The sequence below is a fragment of the Haliotis rubra genome, unplaced genomic scaffold (assembly GCF_003918875.1).
Source record: "Haliotis rubra isolate DU_JTF1 unplaced genomic scaffold, ASM391887v1 Scf9, whole genome shotgun sequence".
Classification (NCBI taxonomy): domain Eukaryota; kingdom Metazoa; phylum Mollusca; class Gastropoda; order Lepetellida; family Haliotidae; genus Haliotis; species Haliotis rubra.
This window is the reverse complement of record NW_025767634.1, coordinates 4,255,891-4,278,462: the sequence shown is the minus strand read 5'-3', so window position 1 is coordinate 4,278,462 and position 22,572 is coordinate 4,255,891. Positions and strand designations below refer to the sequence as shown.

At 42.9% G+C, this 22,572-nt stretch overlaps 2 protein-coding genes across 3 annotated transcripts in view; one reads left to right on the top strand and one right to left on the bottom strand.

The window, feature by feature from the left end:
- The window catches only part of LOC124263906 (DNA-dependent protein kinase catalytic subunit-like), a 116,472-nt gene extending 97,640 nt beyond the window's left edge, over positions 1-18,832 (bottom strand). Inside the window, 15 exon segments of the mRNA XM_046698635.1 lie at positions 79-230; positions 618-786; positions 1,219-1,303; positions 1,514-1,596; positions 2,112-2,207; positions 2,792-2,851; positions 3,258-3,350; positions 3,684-3,835; positions 4,003-4,102; positions 5,245-5,360; positions 6,369-6,480; positions 13,798-13,872; positions 14,717-14,809; positions 18,188-18,264; positions 18,688-18,832. Of these exon segments, the coding sequence (XP_046554591.1) occupies positions 79-230; positions 618-786; positions 1,219-1,303; positions 1,514-1,596; positions 2,112-2,207; positions 2,792-2,851; positions 3,258-3,350; positions 3,684-3,835; positions 4,003-4,102; positions 5,245-5,360; positions 6,369-6,480; positions 13,798-13,872; positions 14,717-14,809; positions 18,188-18,264; positions 18,688-18,832 (1,608 nt within the window).
- Positions 18,833-20,824: 1,992 nt separating this feature from the next.
- Positions 20,825-22,572, top strand: part of LOC124263872 (probable low-specificity L-threonine aldolase 2) — a 29,320-nt gene continuing 27,572 nt past the window's right edge. For both annotated transcript variants that reach the window (XM_046698593.1, XM_046698596.1), the window contains exon 1: positions 20,825-20,860. In XM_046698593.1, the coding sequence (XP_046554549.1) occupies positions 20,833-20,860 (28 nt within the window). In that variant the 5' untranslated portion in view covers positions 20,825-20,832. The remainder of the gene's footprint in view (positions 20,861-22,572) is intronic.

The window sequence follows — 22,572 nt, the reverse complement described above, 5'->3', positions numbered from 1 at the left end:
GTACCAACACTATTTTCTATTTTAACGTTTGCTGTTTACCTCTGAACAGACATGAATATAGACCAAAGTGTTACCAACCTTGATTCTGGCACTGTTCAGCAGAGTCTGCCACAGCTCAATGTAGTCCTTGTATGACACTTTCTTCTCCGCTACATCTGGCGTCTGCTCCTCCGTCTGCTCAGTGTCCAAACTGACTGGATGGGAGCAGGTACGGATGAGGCCTTGATATACTGGAACATGGGAGAGAAACACCCATTATAGCAATGCTCCTCTCCAACTTCGAAGCCAGAGAACATCTCTCAGGAGCCTTGACTAATTATATACAGTTTTGTGTCCTCCTAAAGGGTGACATGGATGCCCCTACCACTTACATGAATGAACTGGTTCCTCCAACCTCAGCATGTTGCAAGACTCTATGGACTGACTGCACCCTATTGGTACAATCTGTCAGATGAAAAGGTTTGGTTTTAGTCATGAATCGAATCTTTATGACAAACTCCATTCACTCCACTTCCAAAAATATCCAATAACGACATTTTGACATGCGACGGTTTTCCCTATACACAGTCTATTCCATGTCTCAACTTGTATTAATGCTGAATGCCTGCAGTACTCACCCATGCCTGAGAGAACCTTCTGGAAAGTTGTTCCTTTCGCCATGAGAGCCAGTAAAACCTGCAGCATGGACTTCTGGCAGATGAAGCGAAGCTTAGGATGCACTTGTGGGAAGTTCTCCAGCAGTAGGACCAGCAGGTGTTCTAGGGTGGCAGCATAGGTGTCCGACACCTACAATATATACAGATTACAAACAGATGAAATGAAGCATTTGTGGACTTGTGAAATGTTCTCCAGCAGAAAATGAGTGAGCGAGTATGGTTTTATGCAGTTTTTAAGCAATATTCCAGCAATATCACTGACTGAGTTTGGTTTTATGCTGCTTTTAGCAATATTCCAGCAATATCACAGCAGGGTACACCAGAAATGGGCTTCACACATAATATTCATGTGGGGAATCGAACCCGGGTCTTCGGCGTGACGAGCGAATGCTTAAACCATAAGGCTACCCCACCGCCCCTCCAGCAGAAAGACCAGCTGGTGTTCCAAGATGGTAGCACAGGTGTCCGACACCTACAGTATACACAGATACACAATATACAAACAGATGAAGATAATGAAATACAGAAAGTGTAACGGATGTCATCCTCCACAACCACTCACCTGGTCCACCTCCTTCACTATGTAAGCCAGGGCCTCCAGGTAGCTGGGAAGGGAGACAATCCTGTCCTCCAGATCCTCCACTTGTCTGTAACACACACATACACCAAGGCTTTATTTTTTCAGCTCCATGCTCAAACATTCTACATACTTTCCTCATGTCCACAATGAGCCTGTGAAATGTATGTTAGACGATATGTCACTACTGTGGTTTCTTGCTGCATGTAACTGAATATGACAGTTGCCTCTTGTTTCAACACACCTATCATAAATGCCATTTAAAGTAACTAGTATTTACCCAAGGAACTGCTGTTCACACTTGCTGATCATCTCGCTGAACATGAACTGAACATCAGACGGAGACAGGAAGGAACGACATGGCTGAAGACACAAACAACTTAATTGCAATATTATGAAACATTTGCATATTTAGTTTGTACAATGTTTAGCTCTGCACTCAGATTTCAATAGTGATGGTGGCCCTCTAATAACTGTATGAACAAGTCAGTGCATTGGTAGGTATTCTGATTAACGATCCACCCCATCAAAGTGTGTTGATGTGCTATCAACAAAGTCACTGAGCCTGACCACCTGATCCACCTCTTATGGCCAGCTTATGTTGCTACAGGCCAGTTCTAACCCAGAAGGTCACTCACTACTGAATCTCCTGAAGAAAGAATTATTTAAAGCCACAAAAAAATGACGCTACAGAGCATTAAATTCTTCATTGAGCATTTATATTAAACTAGAATCATGTCTTTTTTCAGATCTTGTTAGGACAAGCTGTTTGTTTGTTTTCTTATATAAACTCCAGCTACATTAAAATGCCTTACTGCAACAAAGAAAACAACAAATCAACATAATGAGGCTTCAAAAGCAAGACAAGTGTCACTCACTGCAGCCAACAAGCCGTATCCCCTGATAGCCAGGGACACTTGCTTGGAGCTTGACTTGTTATCATTCATGATGTTACGGAACTGCTGGATGAAAAACTGAAAGAAAACAGGGTTATGTGATAACTCCTTCACAACATAAATTCCTTACACACACATTGAGACAAAGTTAGAATAGCTGTTTTGCTCCAGGTCCCCATTGCACAAAGTGATCTCAGGTCTTAAATCTATGTTAAGTACAGGATTTACAATCATCTAGCATAATATCACTCTGTGGACTGGGATCCTGGATATGCTGGAAATACGGAGGCAACCACGATATAACAGAATCTGACAACACTCAAATAGATTGTTCATCATGTTCTGTGACATGAGCTACTGTGACCATGGTTCCGTTGAGAATTCCTAAATACATTGTGACAACAAGAAATAGGATGAGAGACAAAGGAAACTCCATGTGTTTAAGATTTGATGCCTTTTTCAAACAGATGAATTTTCACAAAACAAAGTAAAATAAAAGTAATATAATTAGACTGACTGACTGACTGAGTTTGGTTTCACGCCGCTTTTAGCAATATTCCAGCAACATCACAGAGGGGACACCAGAAATGGGCTTCACACATTGTACCCATGTGGGGATTCGAACCCGGGTCTTCGGTGTGACGAGGATAATTACAACTTACCTTGAACACAGCTCCCTCTTTCTTCCCTTCCTGGGCACGGACAACTAACATCTCCGCAACCTGAACCAGTCAGTACACACAATCAGCTACAAAATCTTACAGTGTGACCCAAAACATGTTATTATAAGTTATGACAATGACAATGTATTACACATAAAATCTCTACGGAAAGACTGACTGACTGACGGTGTTTGGTTTTACGCCGCTTTTAGCAATATTCCAGCAACATCATGGCAGAGGACACCAGAAATGGGCTTCACACATTGTACCCATGTGGGGATTCGAACCCGGGTCTTCGGCGTGACGAACCAACGCTTTAACCACTAGGCTACCCCACCGCCCCTGCTACGGAAAGATCTGTAGGTGGTCACAATTATGTCAAAAGAGCTGAATGTTAATGTATACTGTGTTTCTGATGTTCTTGACATGTTTTACTGGACAGACTGTACAGTATTCAGATAGAGACCTGTTTGAGGAAAGACTCCATGGCCATCATGCCGAGATTTGCCAGTTCTCGATTGTGGTGCCGGTTCCAGCTGAGAAACTTCTCATACATCCCCTGAAATATCAACATGACAGACATTAGATATTCAGCACTCAGTAAGTGGTTGGGTTAGAGTGCGTGAGGGTTTGAGTGAGTGAGTGAGAGAGTGAGAGAGTGGTTGAGTGAGCGAGTCAATTTTTATGCAGCGTTTTGGTAAAATTCATGGACACCAGAATAACGATAAACCAAGAATCATGATCAGGGCGAATGGAACATGATTTCCTCACACCTAAACGACACAACACTTTGACAAATGTGTCAAATTCGTCTAAACTAATGGAATCAAAACTAAATAGAACCAGGTATATCACTGTCCCTCTGATCACTGACCCATGTTCCCAGCCTTACCTGGTAGTCGTCCATGATGAACTGGTTGAACTGCCCACAGTGTTTACCAAACAGTCGGAGACCACCTCGAGGTACATCATATCTGGAGAAACTGATCCCAGGGTCAATAGCCATACGGGCATATTTGAAGATTGCATAGCTGTGTTTTGATCCTGCAAAGAGAATATGATCATTAAAAAATGTCAGGATGTGTTTATTTATTGAAAGAAAATCATTGCTGCGGTAGTTTTGGGGGTTGTAACAGTGTAAATGGCTACAGTAGCTGTTTGTAATGATCACATTTAAAATGGAATCTGGGATTCCTTCTAAGTCTTAATACCTTCCTCTGCTGACTGTGTGAAGTTAACAAGATAGGCTGTCAGTCCTTCCAAACACCCAGCTATAACTGGTAATTCTGGTTTGCGGGTCTTTGACTCCATCTGCAATAAACACAATTAATTACTACTTGTGGAGGCAGTGGTGGTGGTGGTGGTAGTAGTAGTCTCAGTAGTAGTGGTGGTGGTAGGTAGTAGAAGTAGTAGTCGCCTCAGAAGTAGGGGCTGCAGTTGTAGAAGTACATGGAGTAGCCACAGCACAATGGTAGCTGTGGCAGCAGAGGAAAGAGGGTGGGTGAGAGGAGTGAGTGAGTGAGTGAGTTTAGTTTTATGCCACTTTTAGCAATATTCCAGCAATATCACAAAGGAGACACCAGAAATTAGTGCTGTAACGACACATCGAATCCTATCGATGGATTGCAATTGTTGAGTCTCTGATAACAATTAATCGATGGTAGAAACGAAAACTATCGATGCATCGAGAATATGTGTGACTATCGATAGTTTAGCAATTGACTTCGCTGATAAATGCGCAAAGCAAAAATACAGGAAGTACTAGATTCGTTCACTTTGATTTAGAGTTATCCGCCCCTGTTAAACAAACATGGAGGCAAACACGCATGCAACTCGAAGTTTGAAATTGTGAATAACAATACGTTATGTTTTAACTGTTTACTTGATCTGGGTTTCAAGTTTCTTGTCAGTTATTAAAAGATACTGAAACTACTTCAACATTGTTTTTATTTCATATAAACTACACATTCATTTGGGAAATGACTTCAAATGAGGCAATTCAAGGAGAAAAAAACTGTTGCAATAGTATTACAATAGTATTGCAATAGTTGGTCGCAATACATCATCACTATCGCAATAGTATGTTGCAATAGACTATCGCTATCACAATAGTTGTTTACCCCTCAATAGACACCCCTACCAGAAATGAGCTTCACATATCATGACCACGTGGAGTAGTTGTGGTGGGTGTAGAAGCATTCACATATAGTCTGACTGACTGACTGAGTTTGGTTTTTATGCCGCTTTTAGCAATATTCTAGCAACATCATGGAGGGGGACACCAGAAATGGGCTTCACACATTGTACCCATGTGGGGATTTGAACCCGGTGGACGTGCTTTAACCATTAGGCATTCCCCTCACATATAGTCTAGATTGCCACAACGGACGAGGTACACACCTCAGCTTTTACGGCATCCACATACAGTCTGTCACTATCCACAATTTACATACCTCAGCTTTCAGGGCATTCACATACAGCCCGACCAGCTCTCCTCCGAAAGTAGTCTGCCATCAGTTCCGATACACCTCAGATATAACTCCCAGCAGCTGGTAGACATTTGCCTTCACTGAAAATGTCACGTAAAAGGATTAGCAGCTAAAACAGTCATTTATTTGTGTACTTGCAGTTTAATGCCACATGAAACAATTTTCCAGCTATATGACGTAGTGGTGGTCCGATTAATTGACAAAAATCGACGATTGGTCGCAGTGACTAAATGACCAAGCAATCCATCATGTTTTCTCATAATCGAACACAAACAATTCTGGAACACTTTTTGCATTAACAATATTTTTCACACTGTTGGTTTTGTCTGTGACATTTCATGAGCACTACATGCTCGTTCTAAGTCACAATTGAATTTATTTTATAGACGACAAGAAATTTATGTTCCTAACATACTAGTCATCATTTAAAGATGTGCAATGTGTGAAAAAAACAACCCAGGAACAGCATGTTTTTTCTTTATTTTTTGTGCATTAACAAAAATAACCAGGAACATTTCATAAATGACGCTAACCAATTATTTTCGATGATTGATCAGTTGTAATGAACCAATCATCAATTATGAGATTTGAACCAATTCCCACCAGTAATATGACGGCAGTCTGTGAATATGACAATCCTGTGACTGACATCACGCATCTACGCATCTGGGGGGACACAGTGACAGGCATCAGCCAAGTCAGCAGGCCTAACTGGCGAATCATGTGAGTCGCCTCTCAAGATAATCTTTGCCTCATGATCTTTGATATCAGCTGTTTGTGCCATATTCCCCATTTGATTATCATTATTCCTCATCATGTAGATTCATACAGTTATACAGCTTCTGCTTTTTGTCTTTTAACTGGAAAACTATTCAAAGCTTAAGTTTTGTGAATTATAGTATACTTCAGGCCCCATGTCACAAAGCCCCTGTAAGGCTAAGTACTCATAACCTTTCTCGTAGCACTCATACCTCCTATGCTGTAACAGAGGAAGTACAAATGCTACGAGAAAAGTTACGAAATATTAGGCTTATGAGAGCTTTGTGAAACAGGGCCCAGGTAGATTAATTCTAAAGCTCTTCCCTTACCTGATGCCTGTAGTTTACTGGCGCTCTTGGTTAGCTCCATGAAGAGCTTCTCAGTGAGCTTGTTGACCTTCAGCTGGTCCCCCATGGCTGACCCTGCACTAACCTCCAGGAGCTGGCAGAAAGGTCAAGGTCAAACTTTGCATTATAAAAAACCAACTTCTTAAACTAAAATTGGAAATTTTAAATATAAATTGTATATTTATATACTTATCCTATCTCACGGTATGCACTTCTCTCTCTTGATTCGACACTGAGTGGAGCGATGTAAACTTTTCCCTTGGCCTCTCTTGTCCATCCATCGCCCAAGCACTCCATGCTACCCTCATTATAAGACAGCTTCCTAGTTGTCATGCAAAGCATCTTGCAAGCTACCCACATGACTATCTCCGAATCATCATTCTCATTCTTGGAGCCACTGGAATATTAATCTTAGAGAATCTGCAGAGCGGGGAGGATGGCTGGGAATCCGTCGTGTGTGAGATAGGATAAGTATATAAATATACAATTTATATTTAAATTTCCAAATTTTTAAAGTTATCCTATCTCACTGTATGCACTTATCCAACGGTTGGACAGCGGGGCCTTGAGATACCCTGTGTTTTGTCAGTGCGAACAGTAGAACTGTGTAGACTGGAAACAACCGTGAGATAGCCATGCACAAGGGAGGCCTGTTATGGCTAGCGCAACTCCTATGCTTGTGGACGAGTTCCTCTGAACTCCTTGGCTTACTAAGCACAAAATCTCCCAGGGAGATGGGTGCTCCCGAGCAATGTGGTGTTAGGCGCATCCTCCGAAGAAGGGGCGCAGCTCAGCGAAAGGATGTCACCATAGCCCACGATTTTCAAAGGTACCCCGTAAATTAGTCATAGACAATAATCAGGCCAGCCCTTGGCTTGAAGACCCCCACAGACACCCGACCAGGGGCGGGTGAAAGAGAAGCACAACTCGGAAAACTCGCAGTTTTAATGTTAAGTTCCAGTCAACATCAAATTGACCCTCACTCCTAGTCAAAGGATGAGCCTAGCAATTTCGGAGTCGGAACACAACGAAATCCACTGGAATTCGGGAGTGACACACTTCACTGACGTAATTGCTTCGAAAAGTAGAGGTCAGGAAACGTGAAATGTCGAACCCTTCCACATCGTGATACAGAATCACCCTCCAGATTCGTCCAACCACCTAGGTGGTAGTATCTCCGTGTCTTAGTATAAAACTAAGTGAAGTAGTTCTAACCCATAGGCAATCAAAACTTAAGGCAGACATCAAGTTCAGACTTATATTCAGGAAAGTGCAGGAAGCAGCAACGGCGTGGGACCGTTACCCTATCTCGTTGTTGGGCGTAGACAGCTGTTGTGCGAGAACAAGGGGTCCAAACTGGTACAGGCCTTGGACATCCTTGACTGAGAGGTCCTGAAGGTAGTGGTAGGAGAAGATCGAGTCAGATCGCCAGAAGCATCCTTCCATAATGGCGTGGAGAGAGCAGTTACTATGCAGAGGCGTGAAGGCGTGAAGCTAGCGCCCGTGTCTCATGGATTGGAAGCTTCAATAGGGGGCGGTAACCCAGTGAAGGTGTAAGCCCATAGGATGGTGGCTCTCATCCAGAAGGATAATGTGGTGCGAGACACTTCCGCCCTGGATGTTGAGGACAACTCTAGAATGAAGAGGGGCTTGTGGAGATGGCGATCTTTAGAAGCAGCAAGAAAAATCTTCAAAGCCATAACAGGGCAAAGCTGCAGGTCTTCATTGTCATGTGGCCCAAGGATGCGTAGACAACGGTGGGATGGTAAATGTCACGATCAGGTTGTCCGGCAACTGATTCTTCCATTCTGAAATCCCAAGCGGAGACCGAGGAAGACTCCTTCCGTTCAAACTGGACTCTGTTAAGCGTCCAAAGCGTGGAGTTCAGAAATTGAGCAGCTGTAGCCAAGGCCACAAGTAAGAAGGTCTTGAAGGAAATCTGAGCTAGGGGTTCATAGTCTGCGAGGCCAAATGGCGCAGCACCACAGATAAATCCCATGCAGGAGGTCCTAAACTTCTTAGACTGATCGGCCAACAGGGAAGGGCGAGCAAATACTGAAGCTCAGGAACGTCGAGACCTTAGAACCTGTGGTGGTAGCCAGGACTGAGTTGATGCTTGGCTTAGCGTGAAAGTGGCCAAAGTGGAACCCTTGAGCTTCCTAGAGCGACCACAAATGCTGAAGAAACTCAGCGGCGATTTGAGGTGAAGTAGAAATGGGAAATGTAATTCCTATGGGCGTGCAATATCCTCAAAACACTTCGCTTCTCATCATAAAGTGGCGGGTGGAGTCCGATGAGCAGAAGTGATGGCCATAGCCACTCTCTGAGAATACCTCTTGGGGATTAAGGACTTCTGCAGATCGTAGCGTGCAGAGACAGGGTGTGAAGGGATAAGTGGCGTTGATCAGAGTGAGGGTAACAGTAGGTGGGTCCCGAGCGGGGAGGAACTGGGTTTAGGACTGCGAGCTGTGCGAGGTCGACAAACCAACTCCTGACTGGCCAGTAAGCATGACCAAAAGCAGTAGAATCTGTCTGGTCACCCTGAGTTTCTGGATGACTCTGGGTAGAAGAGGCGGAGGGAAAGCGTGGCGTTGAGGCCCCTCCAGCGAAATCGCCAGAGCATCGAGGATCCCATGCTAGTTGGTCTGGTATCGGTGAGACAAACCGAGGAGCTGATGGTTGAACCGTGTGGCGAATAAGGTGGAGCTTAGGGCCTTGATAACGGAAAGACCAGTTCCCGAAAGATCTGTGGTTTCCACTGCCACTCCGTGGGAGACGGCCGATCGGGGCGGGACAGCGCATCTGCGATGACATTCCTGACTCCGGGAATGTGTCTGGCTCTAGCATCGATGGCGAGGGAGTCAATTAGATGGAAGAAACGAAACTCCAGCCGAAGAAGGTTTGCCGAACCTGTCGACCCGAGATGGTCAATGTACCAGACGACCGTGGAGTTGTCTGTCTGAATCAGCAGGGAGGACTCCCGAAGTTCCGCCGCCCAATGTCGAATGCCAAGAAGAACCGCCAAGAACTCGAGTCCGTTGATGTGCCCGTCCCATTCTGCGGACGACCACAGCCTGGTCGTCTGATGATGAAGAAAGTGACCCCCAAACCTTTGAGCGGCGCGTCGACGAACAATGGTGCGTTGGAATGAACGGCATCAAACAGACTCCAGCGCAAACATTCTGTTCTACAAGCCACCATTTAAGAAAAGAATGTAAAGGTTCGGGAAGATGAATCAACTCCTTGAGATTCTCTGAGACGAGATACGGACGCAGGAAACGCTGCAACGGACGCAGTTGCAATTGTCCCCGCCCGTGTCAATGCCCTGTGCCCGATGTCAAGAGGCCCAAAAGTTCTTGCCCTGGCGTAAAGTCCTGGGCTGGGGAGAAGCCAGCGGAACTAGCCGTTGAATTTTCAGCCAACTGTCTTGGGGAGCGAAAATCAGGCCCTGGTGCATGTCGAAAGTTGCCCGATGAATTGAAGGGTCTGGAGTGCGGTGTTAGTTTCGACTTAGCGTTTAACAGCTAACCCAGTGGCAGGAGAAGCTTCATACTGAACTCCAGCTGGCGTAGAAAAGACTGGGTCTCTCTGTACCCTGAATGCAGTCGTCTATGTAACTTTGAACCGCGACCCCATGGAGATGAAGAAACCTGGTGATCGGCTTGGTGATCCTGGTAAATAACCCGGGGCCATGGAAATTCCAAAAGGCAGGGCCGGTCCATTGAAAATGGATCCCTTGGAACATGAATCGGAGGAATTTCAGCAAATCCGGATGCTTAGGCACATGAAGATATGCAACATCTTGAAGGTCTAGGCTGACAAAGAAAATCGCCTTTCTTCAGGATTGTGCGAAGAAAGATTCATGATCGATACCATCGGAAGTTGTGGTGGGCGCTGAAGATAGGGGGCACTGAAAAGATTCACGTTGAAAATGAGTCTTATTTTTGTGGAATTTTTCTTGAAGAAACTGGACCTGGTCCGCCGGGTAGCTGCGATGTACCGGATGCACTGTCAGCGGCAGGCGTCCGATGACTGGAAGTTGATAGCCTTTGGCGAGGAGGTTGGTCACGAAAGGATCGTCTAGTATGGTCCAGTTGGGAGAGTCGTAAATGGGGCGGCTGGGCGGGAGTTCCCAGTCATGCCCTTGTTTCGACAAGTCACTGCTTGGGGGCCCCACTTGGGAGGGCGTCGTGAAGAAGTGCCACGGGAGGACTGCTACCTCTACCTCGGGACGAATGGCCACGAAAACCCTGACACAGTTCTGGATGAGATGGCACAAACCGTGGAGGCTTTCTCTGTATCATGGAAACTTGCAGATGGGATTTCTGGAGTTGCAATAAAAAATAATTCCACCGAAACTTGAAATTGAGTGTCGATCCACCTTTGCTGAAACTTCCCCAATCATGCCATTAAACAAGGACTCTGCAGACCACTGTTGACAGAAGAGTTCATCCTTGAACCTGTCATCATGAAGACAAATTGAGCGTGCTGTGACGTCGAACTGCCAGGAGATAACCAAGGAAATGAGACAGCTGGTCAAGTCATGATCTAATAAGTGGTCCAGTATAAGGGACATACAGCCTCTGATGTAAGCATCCTGATCGGTGAAAGAGTGCTCCACCGATGCCGCAACCGCGTCCACCACCGAGATGATGCAATTGATTGAGGGTAAGAAGCGACAAATGGCTGTGTCCATGTGAGACAGTTCTCTGTCCTCAAATAGAAAGGCTGCACATGTCCTCTTCCCGCAAAGTGTTTGGACATCTTCATCCACCGAAGGGGCAGTAGACAACGACTGGAACCAATGGGAATGAGCCGCCGGTAGGGAGAATCTAGGCGAAGACAGGCCATCTTTAATCCTTTTAAGGCTTTTAAAGGCATGATCCAAGGATGTAGTTATATGAGCAATACAAGGCCGTGGTGGGAAGGTAATAGATGCCAAGTCTCGTCTCATGGAGAAGGAATGTATAAGTCCTCTGGGCTCTGTGACATAGGGAGGTGGAGTTTCTCCACTATCCAAGCTAAGATTTGAGGTTCGTCGACAAAGTCCAAACTTCCCTCTGGGGAATCTACAACCAAATGTGCCGGGGATGTAGGATCCTGTGGAACACCAGGACTAGGCACCGCAACAGTTGGTCTTAGGGGAGGAGCACTCCCTGTTGAATGAACAGCCTGTTGTTGATTCCAAGCAGTAGTAAGAGCACTCAACATCGCAGCCAGATCTGGGGGAGGAGTAGTATCCTGCGCAGGAGTCCTGGAATCTGGTACAATCCAAGTACAGAGACGCGAGGAGGCAGGACTCCCGTCAGATATCGTAGCACGCTCAGATCGAAGATCGGAGCCCTGTTGAGTACATCGTCTATTCGTAGAACCATATCTATGTCTGGAGGGGGACGAACCGGGAGAAGATGCACAAATAGAGACCCGCTGAGGAGAACGGGAGTAAGGAGGGGAGATATCGCAACGAGAACGACGATCCCTGGATCTTGAGCGATAGGCAGCAGTCGACCGTGTAGGAGATCTAGGTTGACAGGTCGAGTGCGCAGAACCGGAAGTCCCATGATGACAAGATGACAAAATCCGAGGGGGTGACTTGGAATGAAAAACTGATCTCAACGAAACAGAGGGAGGCGTGTGCTTTGTTGAATGTGAACGAGTCGAAGAGTGGTATCTCGGCGGTGAAGTAGACCTACCAGGTCTATCCGGTGAACAAATCCGAATAAAATAGGAGACCTATCCAGACGACTCGGTGACAGCCGCATCCGTGCTGAGGAGGCGTGACTGTAGGATCCAACAGAGTTCGGAGAAGTACTCAGATGATCCGTAGAAAGGCATTCCAATGAATACTGCTTGGAAGCAGGCCGTTTCGTCGAAAGTTGATTCACTCCATGCCGTTTTGATGAAATCTTCTGTTTCGATGAACGTTATTTCGACGAAGTTCGATTAGGTGAAATCTGTTTAGTAGACGATCAAACCGGAGAATGCTGAAGAGTAGACTGCTGTTTCAATGAAGACAGGTTCGGTGAGAGCTGTTTCGTAGAGAGCCGGTCTAAGTTTGGGGAAGGTGGACAGTCCGGCGAAAGTAGAGGTGGAGGGGAGCGGACAGGCGAAGCATGATCCGGCAAACTGTGATTCGAACTGGCAGGCTTCGGGAAAGCAGAAGAAAGAGGTAGCTGGCGCAAGAAACAGCATTTCTTTTCGCCGAATGGGAAGGAGACGGCGATGTAACAGCTGACAGGCATTGAGGTGAGGTAGACTGGTTCCTCTCACTACTGGACAAACGGCGAGAGCGAGAGCGGCTTCTGCGCCAGTCAGGCGTAGAGATCAGCTGATTCTTGTCAGAAGCAGATAAGCAAGGTTGCGAGATAACTGGTCTGGAGAGCGAGAGACGAGAGGCGTAGTTTGAGGGTCCTGCTGTGTAGAAGGTATCCTGAGGGGTGGTAGTAGTCTCGACAACCACTACCCGGGACGTGGTCGAAGACGAAGGACTCGGGCTGGAATGTTGAGAGCCCAACAAATTCCGAAGGTCTTCCGATAACTAAGAGTCTGCCGATGCTCTCATGAAATCCTCTTCATTCCAGGGAGGGGACTGTGACCGCCGAGCAGACAAAGTAGGACGCTTAAACTTTCCTTTCTTGGTGGGACTGGGTCCGTCAAGTGAAGCGGCATAACGAGCTCTGTCAGCAACACGATGAGCTCAAGCCCGAGTGTAGTCACCAAACGCCTCGAAGGTAAGATCCTTACATTTATCGCAATGAGAGTCCCAGTTACACTGTCACAGCAGTCAACACAATACGCATTTGGATCACTTTCATGCGGAGAACACTTTATTACACGGGAGCATTTCTTCTTCTTTTTGGCTGGTCAATTTCCGATGTTGTAGACTAACTTGAAAACATTTAGCAAATCAAAACACGTTCACACTCAAGTCGCGACAAGAAAGAATGATGATTTGGGATGATGGAGTCACATGGGTAGGTAGTGGTGCATGCATGCTTTCATGACAACTAGGAAGCTGTCTTATAATGAGGGTAGCATGGAGTGCTTGGGCGGATGGACAAGAGAGGCCAAGGGAAAAGAGTTTACATCGTTCCACTCAGTGTCGAATCAAGAGAGAGAAGCACATACCGTGAGATAGGATAAGATTACAAATATGTCTTTAAAGAGATAAATAACAGTAGCATGCAACATTAACATGTTTGAAATCTAATATTACATCCAGCATTGGAAATATTCTCCAGCACATGACTTGTCACAACCCTCAGGTACATGAATGTAAAAGGTGCCTTCTTGAGGGCAAGATCAACAGCACTGAAACCAAATATACTTTTTGACTGAAATACATCTCCTAATAATTTAAGTATTTTGAATATGATTAGTCCCATAATTAGGTATGGAAGGCTTTGCTTACCTTGATAAGAACAGGTATTGCTGCATTCTTAACTTTGGCAAACCTGTCTCACATAAACAGCGAGAAACTGATTTCCTGCAGAGAACCATATTACAAATCATAACGATATCAGAATGTGTAAAATCTACTGTGTTATAAATGTCAAGGTGTATTTGATACTTAATTGTTCAGTTACTAAAGTAAATAACAACATCAAAACAACACATCTTTCAACAGGTCAGATCCAGAAAGTAAGGACTGATTGGGATCATCTGTGTTCTTCACCTACAGTATTCATATCAACTGTAACTTTAATCTTTATTTCAAATTTGATTATTAATGATAATCATCAGTAAATTCATATTATTCACAAATGTGTCAATAATAATCGAAAGTGATATATCTATGTATTCTTTAAATACATCTCAACATAATAAAACTAAAATTTTCATATATACTACCCATCAAAAGTTTAGACTCACTAGTGTAAATGTAGCCACTTACTTGTCCACTGTTCTAAACTAGCTTTTGCAAAATATTCCATACTGTTTAAAGGTACTGTTTAGTTATGAACTGGTGTATTGTAAAACATATTAAGTAACATTGAAAAGATTATTGTCATGAGTTCAGTAAATGATTAAAATCTGTGAAAATTGGCAATTCTTAACAAAACTTTACACCAAAAGCGAATCTATTCACATGCGACATTTGCTCATGCCTTCGCAATTTGAAGCATCATCCTTGTGCAATTCATCTGCATAAGGTTTTCAGTTGGTTCCCCCAAGTTGGTGGAGAAATTCATCTTCGATGTAACCACATACATATACATAACATATAGTGAGTGCTTTCAGTGAGTCTAAACTTTTGATGGGTAGTATATCAGCATTTGCAAGATTGCATTGATCACAGAACCTCTTTGACGCCAGGGTGATTTACTAACCTTGATATCCACAGCATAATAAAGGATCTTCTTCCCTACTTTCTCTGTAAAGCCTGCCAGCAAGTCTAGTAGCTGTGCCTTGCATCCCTGGAACTGAACACAAAGGTAGAACGAATGACAAACAAGTGTAGAAGTGAGCACAGCTCACATACCCCCGCTTCCCACTTTGGGACATGGAAATGACTGATATTGATATATATATTGTGACAAGGATCAGCAGCTCACAAGACTTTCTCCTTGACTCTACTAAACTTTATATAAGTTAGATAATAGTTTTGCCATGTACTGATTACAGTAATAATTTATGGAAACATTATTTTTTTGTGTTTTCCGTGGAAACCTGACATACAACTGAACTTGTCTGTCTCATGTTGCACACAATGAAGTGGACGTAGATGAAGAATGTTACTGACTCATGTTGCACACAATGAAGTGGACGTAGATGAAGAATGTTACTGACTCATGTTGCACACAATGAAGTGGACGTAGATGAAGAATGTCACTGACTCATGTTGCACACAATGAAGTGGACGTAGATGAAGAATGTTACTGACTCATGTTGCACACAATGAAGTGGACGTAGATGAAGAAGGTCACTGACTCATGTTGCACACAATGAAGTGGACGTAGATGAAGAATGTTACTGACTCATGTTGCACACAATGAAGTGGACGTAGATGAAGAATGTCACTGACTCATGTTGCACACAATGAAGTGGGTGTAGATGAAAAATGTTACTGACTCATGTTGCACACAATGAAGTGGACGTAGATGAAGAATGTTACTGACTCATGTTGCACACAATGAAGTGGACGTAGATGAAGAATGTTACTGACTCATGTTGCACACAATGAAGTGGACGTAGATGAAGAATGTCACTGACTCATGTTGCACACAATGAAGTGGACGTAGATGAAGAATGTCACTGACTCATGTTGCACACAATGAAGTGGACGTAGATGAAGAATGTTACTGACTCATGTTGCACACAATGAAGTGGACGTAGATGAAGAATGTTACTGACTCATGTTGCACACAATGAAGTGGACGTAGATGAAGAATGTTACTGACTCATGTTGCACACAATGAAGTGGACGTAGATGAAGAATGTTACTGACTCATGTTGCACACAATGAAGTGGATGTTGGTGACGAATGTTACTGACTCATGTGCACACAATAAAGTGGACACAGATGAAGAAGGTCACTGACTCATGTTGCACACAATGAAGTGGACATAGATGAAGAATGTTACTGACTCATGTGCACACAATAAAGTGGACACAGATGAAGAAGGTCACTGACTCATGTTGCACACAATGAAGTGGACACAGATGAAGAATGTTACTGACTCATGTGCACACAATAAAGTGGACACAGATGAAGAAGGTCACTGACTCATGTTGCACACAATGAAGTGGACATAGATGAAGAATGTTACTGACTCGTGCACACAATAAAGTGGACGTTGGTGAAGAATGTTACTCACTCTCATGTTGCACACATTTAAAATTTAAAATAGCAAAAGGCACATCAATGGGTAATGATTAACATGTGTGTGAAGTTTGGTGAACCTAGCATGTAAACTTTAAGAGATATGCTCCGAACAAAACCATCAAATACATTTGGCACTAAGTCGTGTTTCCATGGAAACAGCGAAAAAAAAAAATTCTGAAAAAACTTTAAAATAGCAAAAGGCACATCAATGGGTAATGATTTACATGTGTGTGAAGTTTGGTGAACCTAGCATGTAAACTTTAAGAGATATGCTCCGGACAAAACCATCAAATACATTTGGCACTAAGTCGTGTTTCCATGAAAACAGCAAAAACACAAAATTCGGAAAAAACTTTAAAATAGCAAAAGGCACATCAATGGGTTATGATTAACATGTGTGTGAAGTTTGGTGAACCTAGCATGTAAACTTTAAGAGATATGCTCCGGACAAAACCTTAAAACACATTTGGCACTAAGTCGTGTTTCCATGAAAACAGCAAAAACACAAAAGTCGGAGAAAAAATTAAAATAGCAAAAGGCACATCAATGGGTAATGATTAACATGTGTGTGAAGTTTGGTGAACCTAGCATGTAAACTTTAAGAGATATACTCCGGACAAAGCCATCAAATACATTTGGCACTAAGTCGTGTTTCCATGGAAACAGCAAAAAAACAAACTTATGAAAAAACTTTAAAATAGCAAAAGGCACATCAATGGGTTATGATTAACATGTGTGTGAAGTTTGGTGAACCTAGCATGTAAACTTTAAGAGATATGCTCCGGACAAAACCATCAAACACATTTGGCACTAAGTCGTGTTTCCATGAAAACAGCAAAAACACAAAAGTCGGAAAAAAAATTAAAATAGCAAAAGGCACATCAATGGGTAATGATTAACATGTGTGTGAAGTTTGGTGAACCTAGCATGTAAACTTTAAGAGATATGCTCCGGACAAAGTATCGGGACGGAAGGGCCTTACGGACGGACCCGGACAGAATGAGCGCTTTATATACCCCGTTGCCGTGGCGGGGGTATAATAACAAATATGCAGAGTGAACTCAGATTAGGTGAGGATAGGTGAGGGTTAGGTGGGGGGGAGGTGAGGTGAGTTGTGGTAGGGGGGAGGTGAGATGAAATGGGGTTTAATGTCAAATTCAAGATAAAGGCACTTTTATAGTGGCATACATGTAAGTGTGTGTGTGCGTATGTGCATGCTCGCATTAGCCCAGGCTACTGATGGTTTCATAATGCTATCTCACTGAGAGACCACGATGCAGCTGGATACCCCGCTAAGACACAGTACACTGACTGTTGTCGACCACGCCTTGTTTTACCCTGTAATTCCAAGAGCCAGACAGGGTAACAACAAGTATCATCTTTCTAACATCTTCAAGTACGATGTCATTTTTTCAAACACCATTGCTAAGTCAAAAACAAACTTCATCTTCATAAACCAATATTTTAAGGAGGAGAGGTTAAACAGACATGCCTTATCCAAAAGTCGAATAAACCAAAGAATGCATCTTATGTTTTTGCACATTCAAAAGGGCAAAGATGCATACTTAGACTGACTGACTGAGTTTAGTTTTACGCCGCTTTTAGCAATATTCCAGCAATATCACGGCGGGGGACACAAGAAATGGGCTTCACACATTGTGCCCATGTGGGGAATCGAACCCGGGTCTTCGGCGTGACGAGCCAACGCTTTAACCACTAGGCTACCCCACCGCCCCTGCATACTTAGAATCTGAACAGAGTTCAGTTAGCAATTTCATTATTTACCAGTGTTGAAATCATCCATTCAAAGCTTTCTGGTTTTCAAGATGTCAAATTGTAAATATTCAGATCAGCAAAACAGAAATTACAAACGAGGTTATTTACATAGGTCTACGTTTTGTTCTGATTCAACCAATGAGTGCCTCATACAGGTGTGTTTTAAGAATTGTTCAAAGTAGTCAAATGTACAGCCTACCTCTTCAGCAGTGATGACTTTCTGCAAAAACTTGACCACTCCAATTTCCTTGTCAAACAGCACAGAGCAGCAATAGTCTGAGGAGTGAAGATAAATGTATTAATAAACTTAAAGTTAAAGAGTGAACTGACATTTTGAAAAGAATTTTTTAAACAGTTTATGACTGCACGACCCCGAAAATGGCACATCATCTCGACACAACCTGAAGTGCACTCCAACGAGACGAAAAAAGCACCTGATACTTTCCATTCCTCTGACTAGATTGATTCAAGACTGTAAATGAACGACCAAAGCGACACACAATCATTTTAAGAAATAGAGATATTGCACATGAATGAAACGGCAAATCCCCAGTTGATGGTTACAGATGTTATTACCAAAATGACAACACAATCACGATTAAAGAGAACCTGTTGACGATCGAAAACAGGACAGTCTACACCGGCGACACTGAGAACCGTTCAAACATTGCTTGCATTTCTAACTGACACACATCTTACCGACATCCTTTTCCGATAATTCGTTTAAGCATATCTGTACGATGTCGCCAACAACAGTGTCAATTTGTTCTTTGGCACGTCCACCCGCGTCTTGATGAAGATTGTGAAGCGATCGCAAACTGTCTTCCAACAAGTTCGCCGCCATTTTTCTAGTAACATGTCATGTGATCATTCAAAGGGACATAAGCAAAGTTGCGTTTTTCAATCAAAACACAAATATAGCTTGGAGAAATATCCAACATAATATCTGTGTGTGATTTTTGTGTGTTTAATCGATTTTCAAACTGTAGTATACCAGTTTCAAATAACAGCTAGTTCTTTAATACATGATAAACACTAGATCAGAGGGATGTCGGGTAGTAACAGAGGTTTCCTGGACTACAGAACTGCAATACATTGAGTTACAATTAAAACATTTGTTGGTTTCAGCTGAATGTAACTGGTAGAAATATGGACACGAGACCAGTGTGTATGAAAGAAAACTAATCTCTCAGCTGCGTGTCATCGGGCAAACTCCAGATGCGAAATCGGCATACCCTGAAGCGCTCGTACAATCTACAGTAGCGTCACATTTTTTAACTTGGCGTTAAAATGTATGACAAGTGTCAAGGGTCAATTTTTCTATTTTGAAAACCGATTGTAAATGTTCAGATAGCAGCCAACCGACGTATAGCCAAACAACGCCAAGCACTTTGCAGTCAATACGCTTGGAGGTAGTGTCGCGGTTTGGGATGGAAAACAGGACCCAAAATATGTTAGCAATAATGTTCAGTTTAAGTAAACTTAGGCTCAGTATTATTCGTTACACTGCTATACTGAGTATAGCAGTGTAACGAGTAATACTGAATCTAAGTTTACTTAGACTGCAATAATGTTTACATTGCAAGACTGAGTATTATGGATATACAGGCTCAGTATTATTCGTTACACTGCTACACTGAGTATAGCAGTGTAACGAGTAATACTGAATCTAAGTTTACTTAGACTGCAATAATGTTTACATTGCAAGACTGAGTATTATGGGTATACAGGCACTTCTACACGAATAAACACGACGTGGGAAAAAAGCCCGTGGTCATGTGGTTGCAAGGCGTTTCCACTTAGATGCTGATATCCTATACAGTTCCAATATCCGGATTGTAGACGCCTGAAACTAACGCAAATACAGATTAAAATGTACGAATGACCGGATTTGCGAATGTGTCCAGATACGAATGAACTTCCCATATTAAGCTTCACCTTTGAAACATACGACCATCGTTTTGCTGTATGTGGAGTACCATTGTCATGCCCCCTATGGATTTTCAGAAATTTCTATGTATGAATTTCGATGTTGATAGCTTTTGGTTGTACTTGGGTAAATTAAAGCTAACAAAGCGACACTATACGATTTGGAGTACATTTGCCGATTATTTCCTAAATATTTTAGGATTTGGGTCAGTTTCAGATGTTGGTATGTATTACAAAGCTATGTATAAATCAGGAGTTTAAAGGCATGTATATATCTGAATAGCTGTTATGCACAACCATATATTGTCTGTACTAAAGCATATACTTGTGAAGACCTTGGTTAGAATTGGTCTTCAGCAACCCATGCATGTCGTCAGATACGACGAACGGGATAGGCGGATCCAGAGGGGGGGTGCAGGGGTGCGCACCCCCCCCCCTTTTGTGTCCTGAACGTTTATTAAATGACCATTGAAACTGGTGAAAATGAAGTGTGCACCCTCCCTTTTCTCAATAGTGTGCACCCCACCCCACCACACCCCACACCCCTTTCTCAAAAAGCTGTATCCGCCCCTGGAACGGGATCGGGTAGTTAGGCTCGCTGGCCTGGTTGACAGATGTCATCGGTTCCCAAATGCTTACGTGATGTATTCATGGCATTATGTATCACTGATGTACGAAGCTCATGATGTCAATTACTGCACTATGTTTACACATCTTTGTGCTTTGTGCTTTAACACATTCCATTCGCCACTTCAGCGGTAGTCACATATATATCGATTTATACAACTATAAATAGCTAATATTTTCAAAGCAATGTGCATGCAAAATAAAAGGACGTAGTGTGTGCCATGCAGCTGGTTCTAACGCCATTGTGAACGGTATTTCAGATACTAACGTTAGTCAGTTGTCTTCAAAATGAGGAGTACCCAGGAGCACGGAGCGAGTGAGTATGGTTTTACGCCACTTTTAACAATAAGCCAGCAATATCACGACAGGGGACACCAGCATGGGCTTCATACATTGTACTCATATTTGGGGAATCGAACCCGGGTCTTCAGCGTGACGTGCGGACGCTTTAACCATTCAGCTACCCCCACCGCCCCACGAGCACGGATATGGTACTGACGATGAAAATGGCATAACCAGTGAAAATATGACGTTCAGCGTATCATCTTCAGTTGAGGTTTCATGCACATTGAATAGACTAATGCTTAGTCTCTGAATATATATAATTTTGAAAACAACAAACAAACCCATTTAAATAGAAAAAGGAGCCCCAGGGAGAACAGAGATTTAGAACCCGAGGAAATCTAGACTTGCTTCAATTAGGGCTTTAGCATTGCAGAGGTTCTAGCCAGTAGGGAAAATAATATGGTTCAGGGACTGTGAGACAGACTAGTATATTGAAGTACGTATAATTATGTTTGCTGTTCCAGTATACGTGGTATGTACTCCCGCGAAATAACCCTAAAACAGTTCTGCGCAGTGCCACGTCAAAACGTGAAGTAATGTTCGTATTGATGGCACGTGGAAAGAAAAACAATTTAACTGAAAAATAATAATAATGAAGAGTTAGTAAACTCAAGAATTTGAGATCAAAATAAAGAATCAGACTGGCCCAAACACACATCGGACCCGTGAAGATCCCGGTTAGAATTGGTCTTCAGTAACCCGTGCTTGTCGTACAAGAATGACTAACTGGATCGGGTGGCCAGGCTCGCTGACTGGGTTGACACATGTCATCGTATCCCAATTGCGTATAGATCGATGTTGATGCTGTTGATCACTGGATTGTCTGGTCCAGACTTGATTATTTACATACCACAATCACATAACTAGGGAATACTGCTGAGTGCGGCGTTTACAAAACAAACAAATAACCAAATCATTGTTTTAAGTGGTTTTGATTTACATATGTATATAGGGTATATACAAATATAATATAAAATATAATATGAAGTAAAATGTATATCGTATTGTAATACATGTACATGAGAAGGCTGTTAGGAGGATTTTAATGAACATAATATACTCATGCCAATAATGGTTGTCAACCCCCTCCTAACCTAAAGCCCCCAAAAAAAAATTTGAAGGGGTGACAACCATTATTGGCATGAGTATATATGCCAGAAGAACAACTCCATTACACATTCCGGTGGTATATGTATAAGGGAGACCATTTACGTGTGACAGCTGCATGGCGAAGGCACAACAATTCTGAACACATTCGTAAATAGTAAAATAACATCAAAGTAATGAGATACTTATATAATACAAATGCATTAATCAATCTGCATCCATCTAGAATTAACATGCTTAACATAAAGTATTTATTCCGCTCATTCAGGTATAATATGTAACAGGCAACAAGTTACATTTGTATAGTTACAAGTTACATTTACAGTCTCTTTAAAAAGCTTGGGACGAACACTGCTGTGCGAAATAAATGCAGCATTGACAGTTTGGAATATGTCGAGTTTCGCCATCATGAGGTGTCGTCAAAAGTACAATCATGATTGAAAATATTCACTATTTAACATTAATTTTTCAGAACAATCAGTTCCAATTTGTGAGAAATAAATGTGACATGCTACTGCATAATGCATAATTTGTACAGAATATTGTATATAACATCAGAATATTGTATAATCTTCA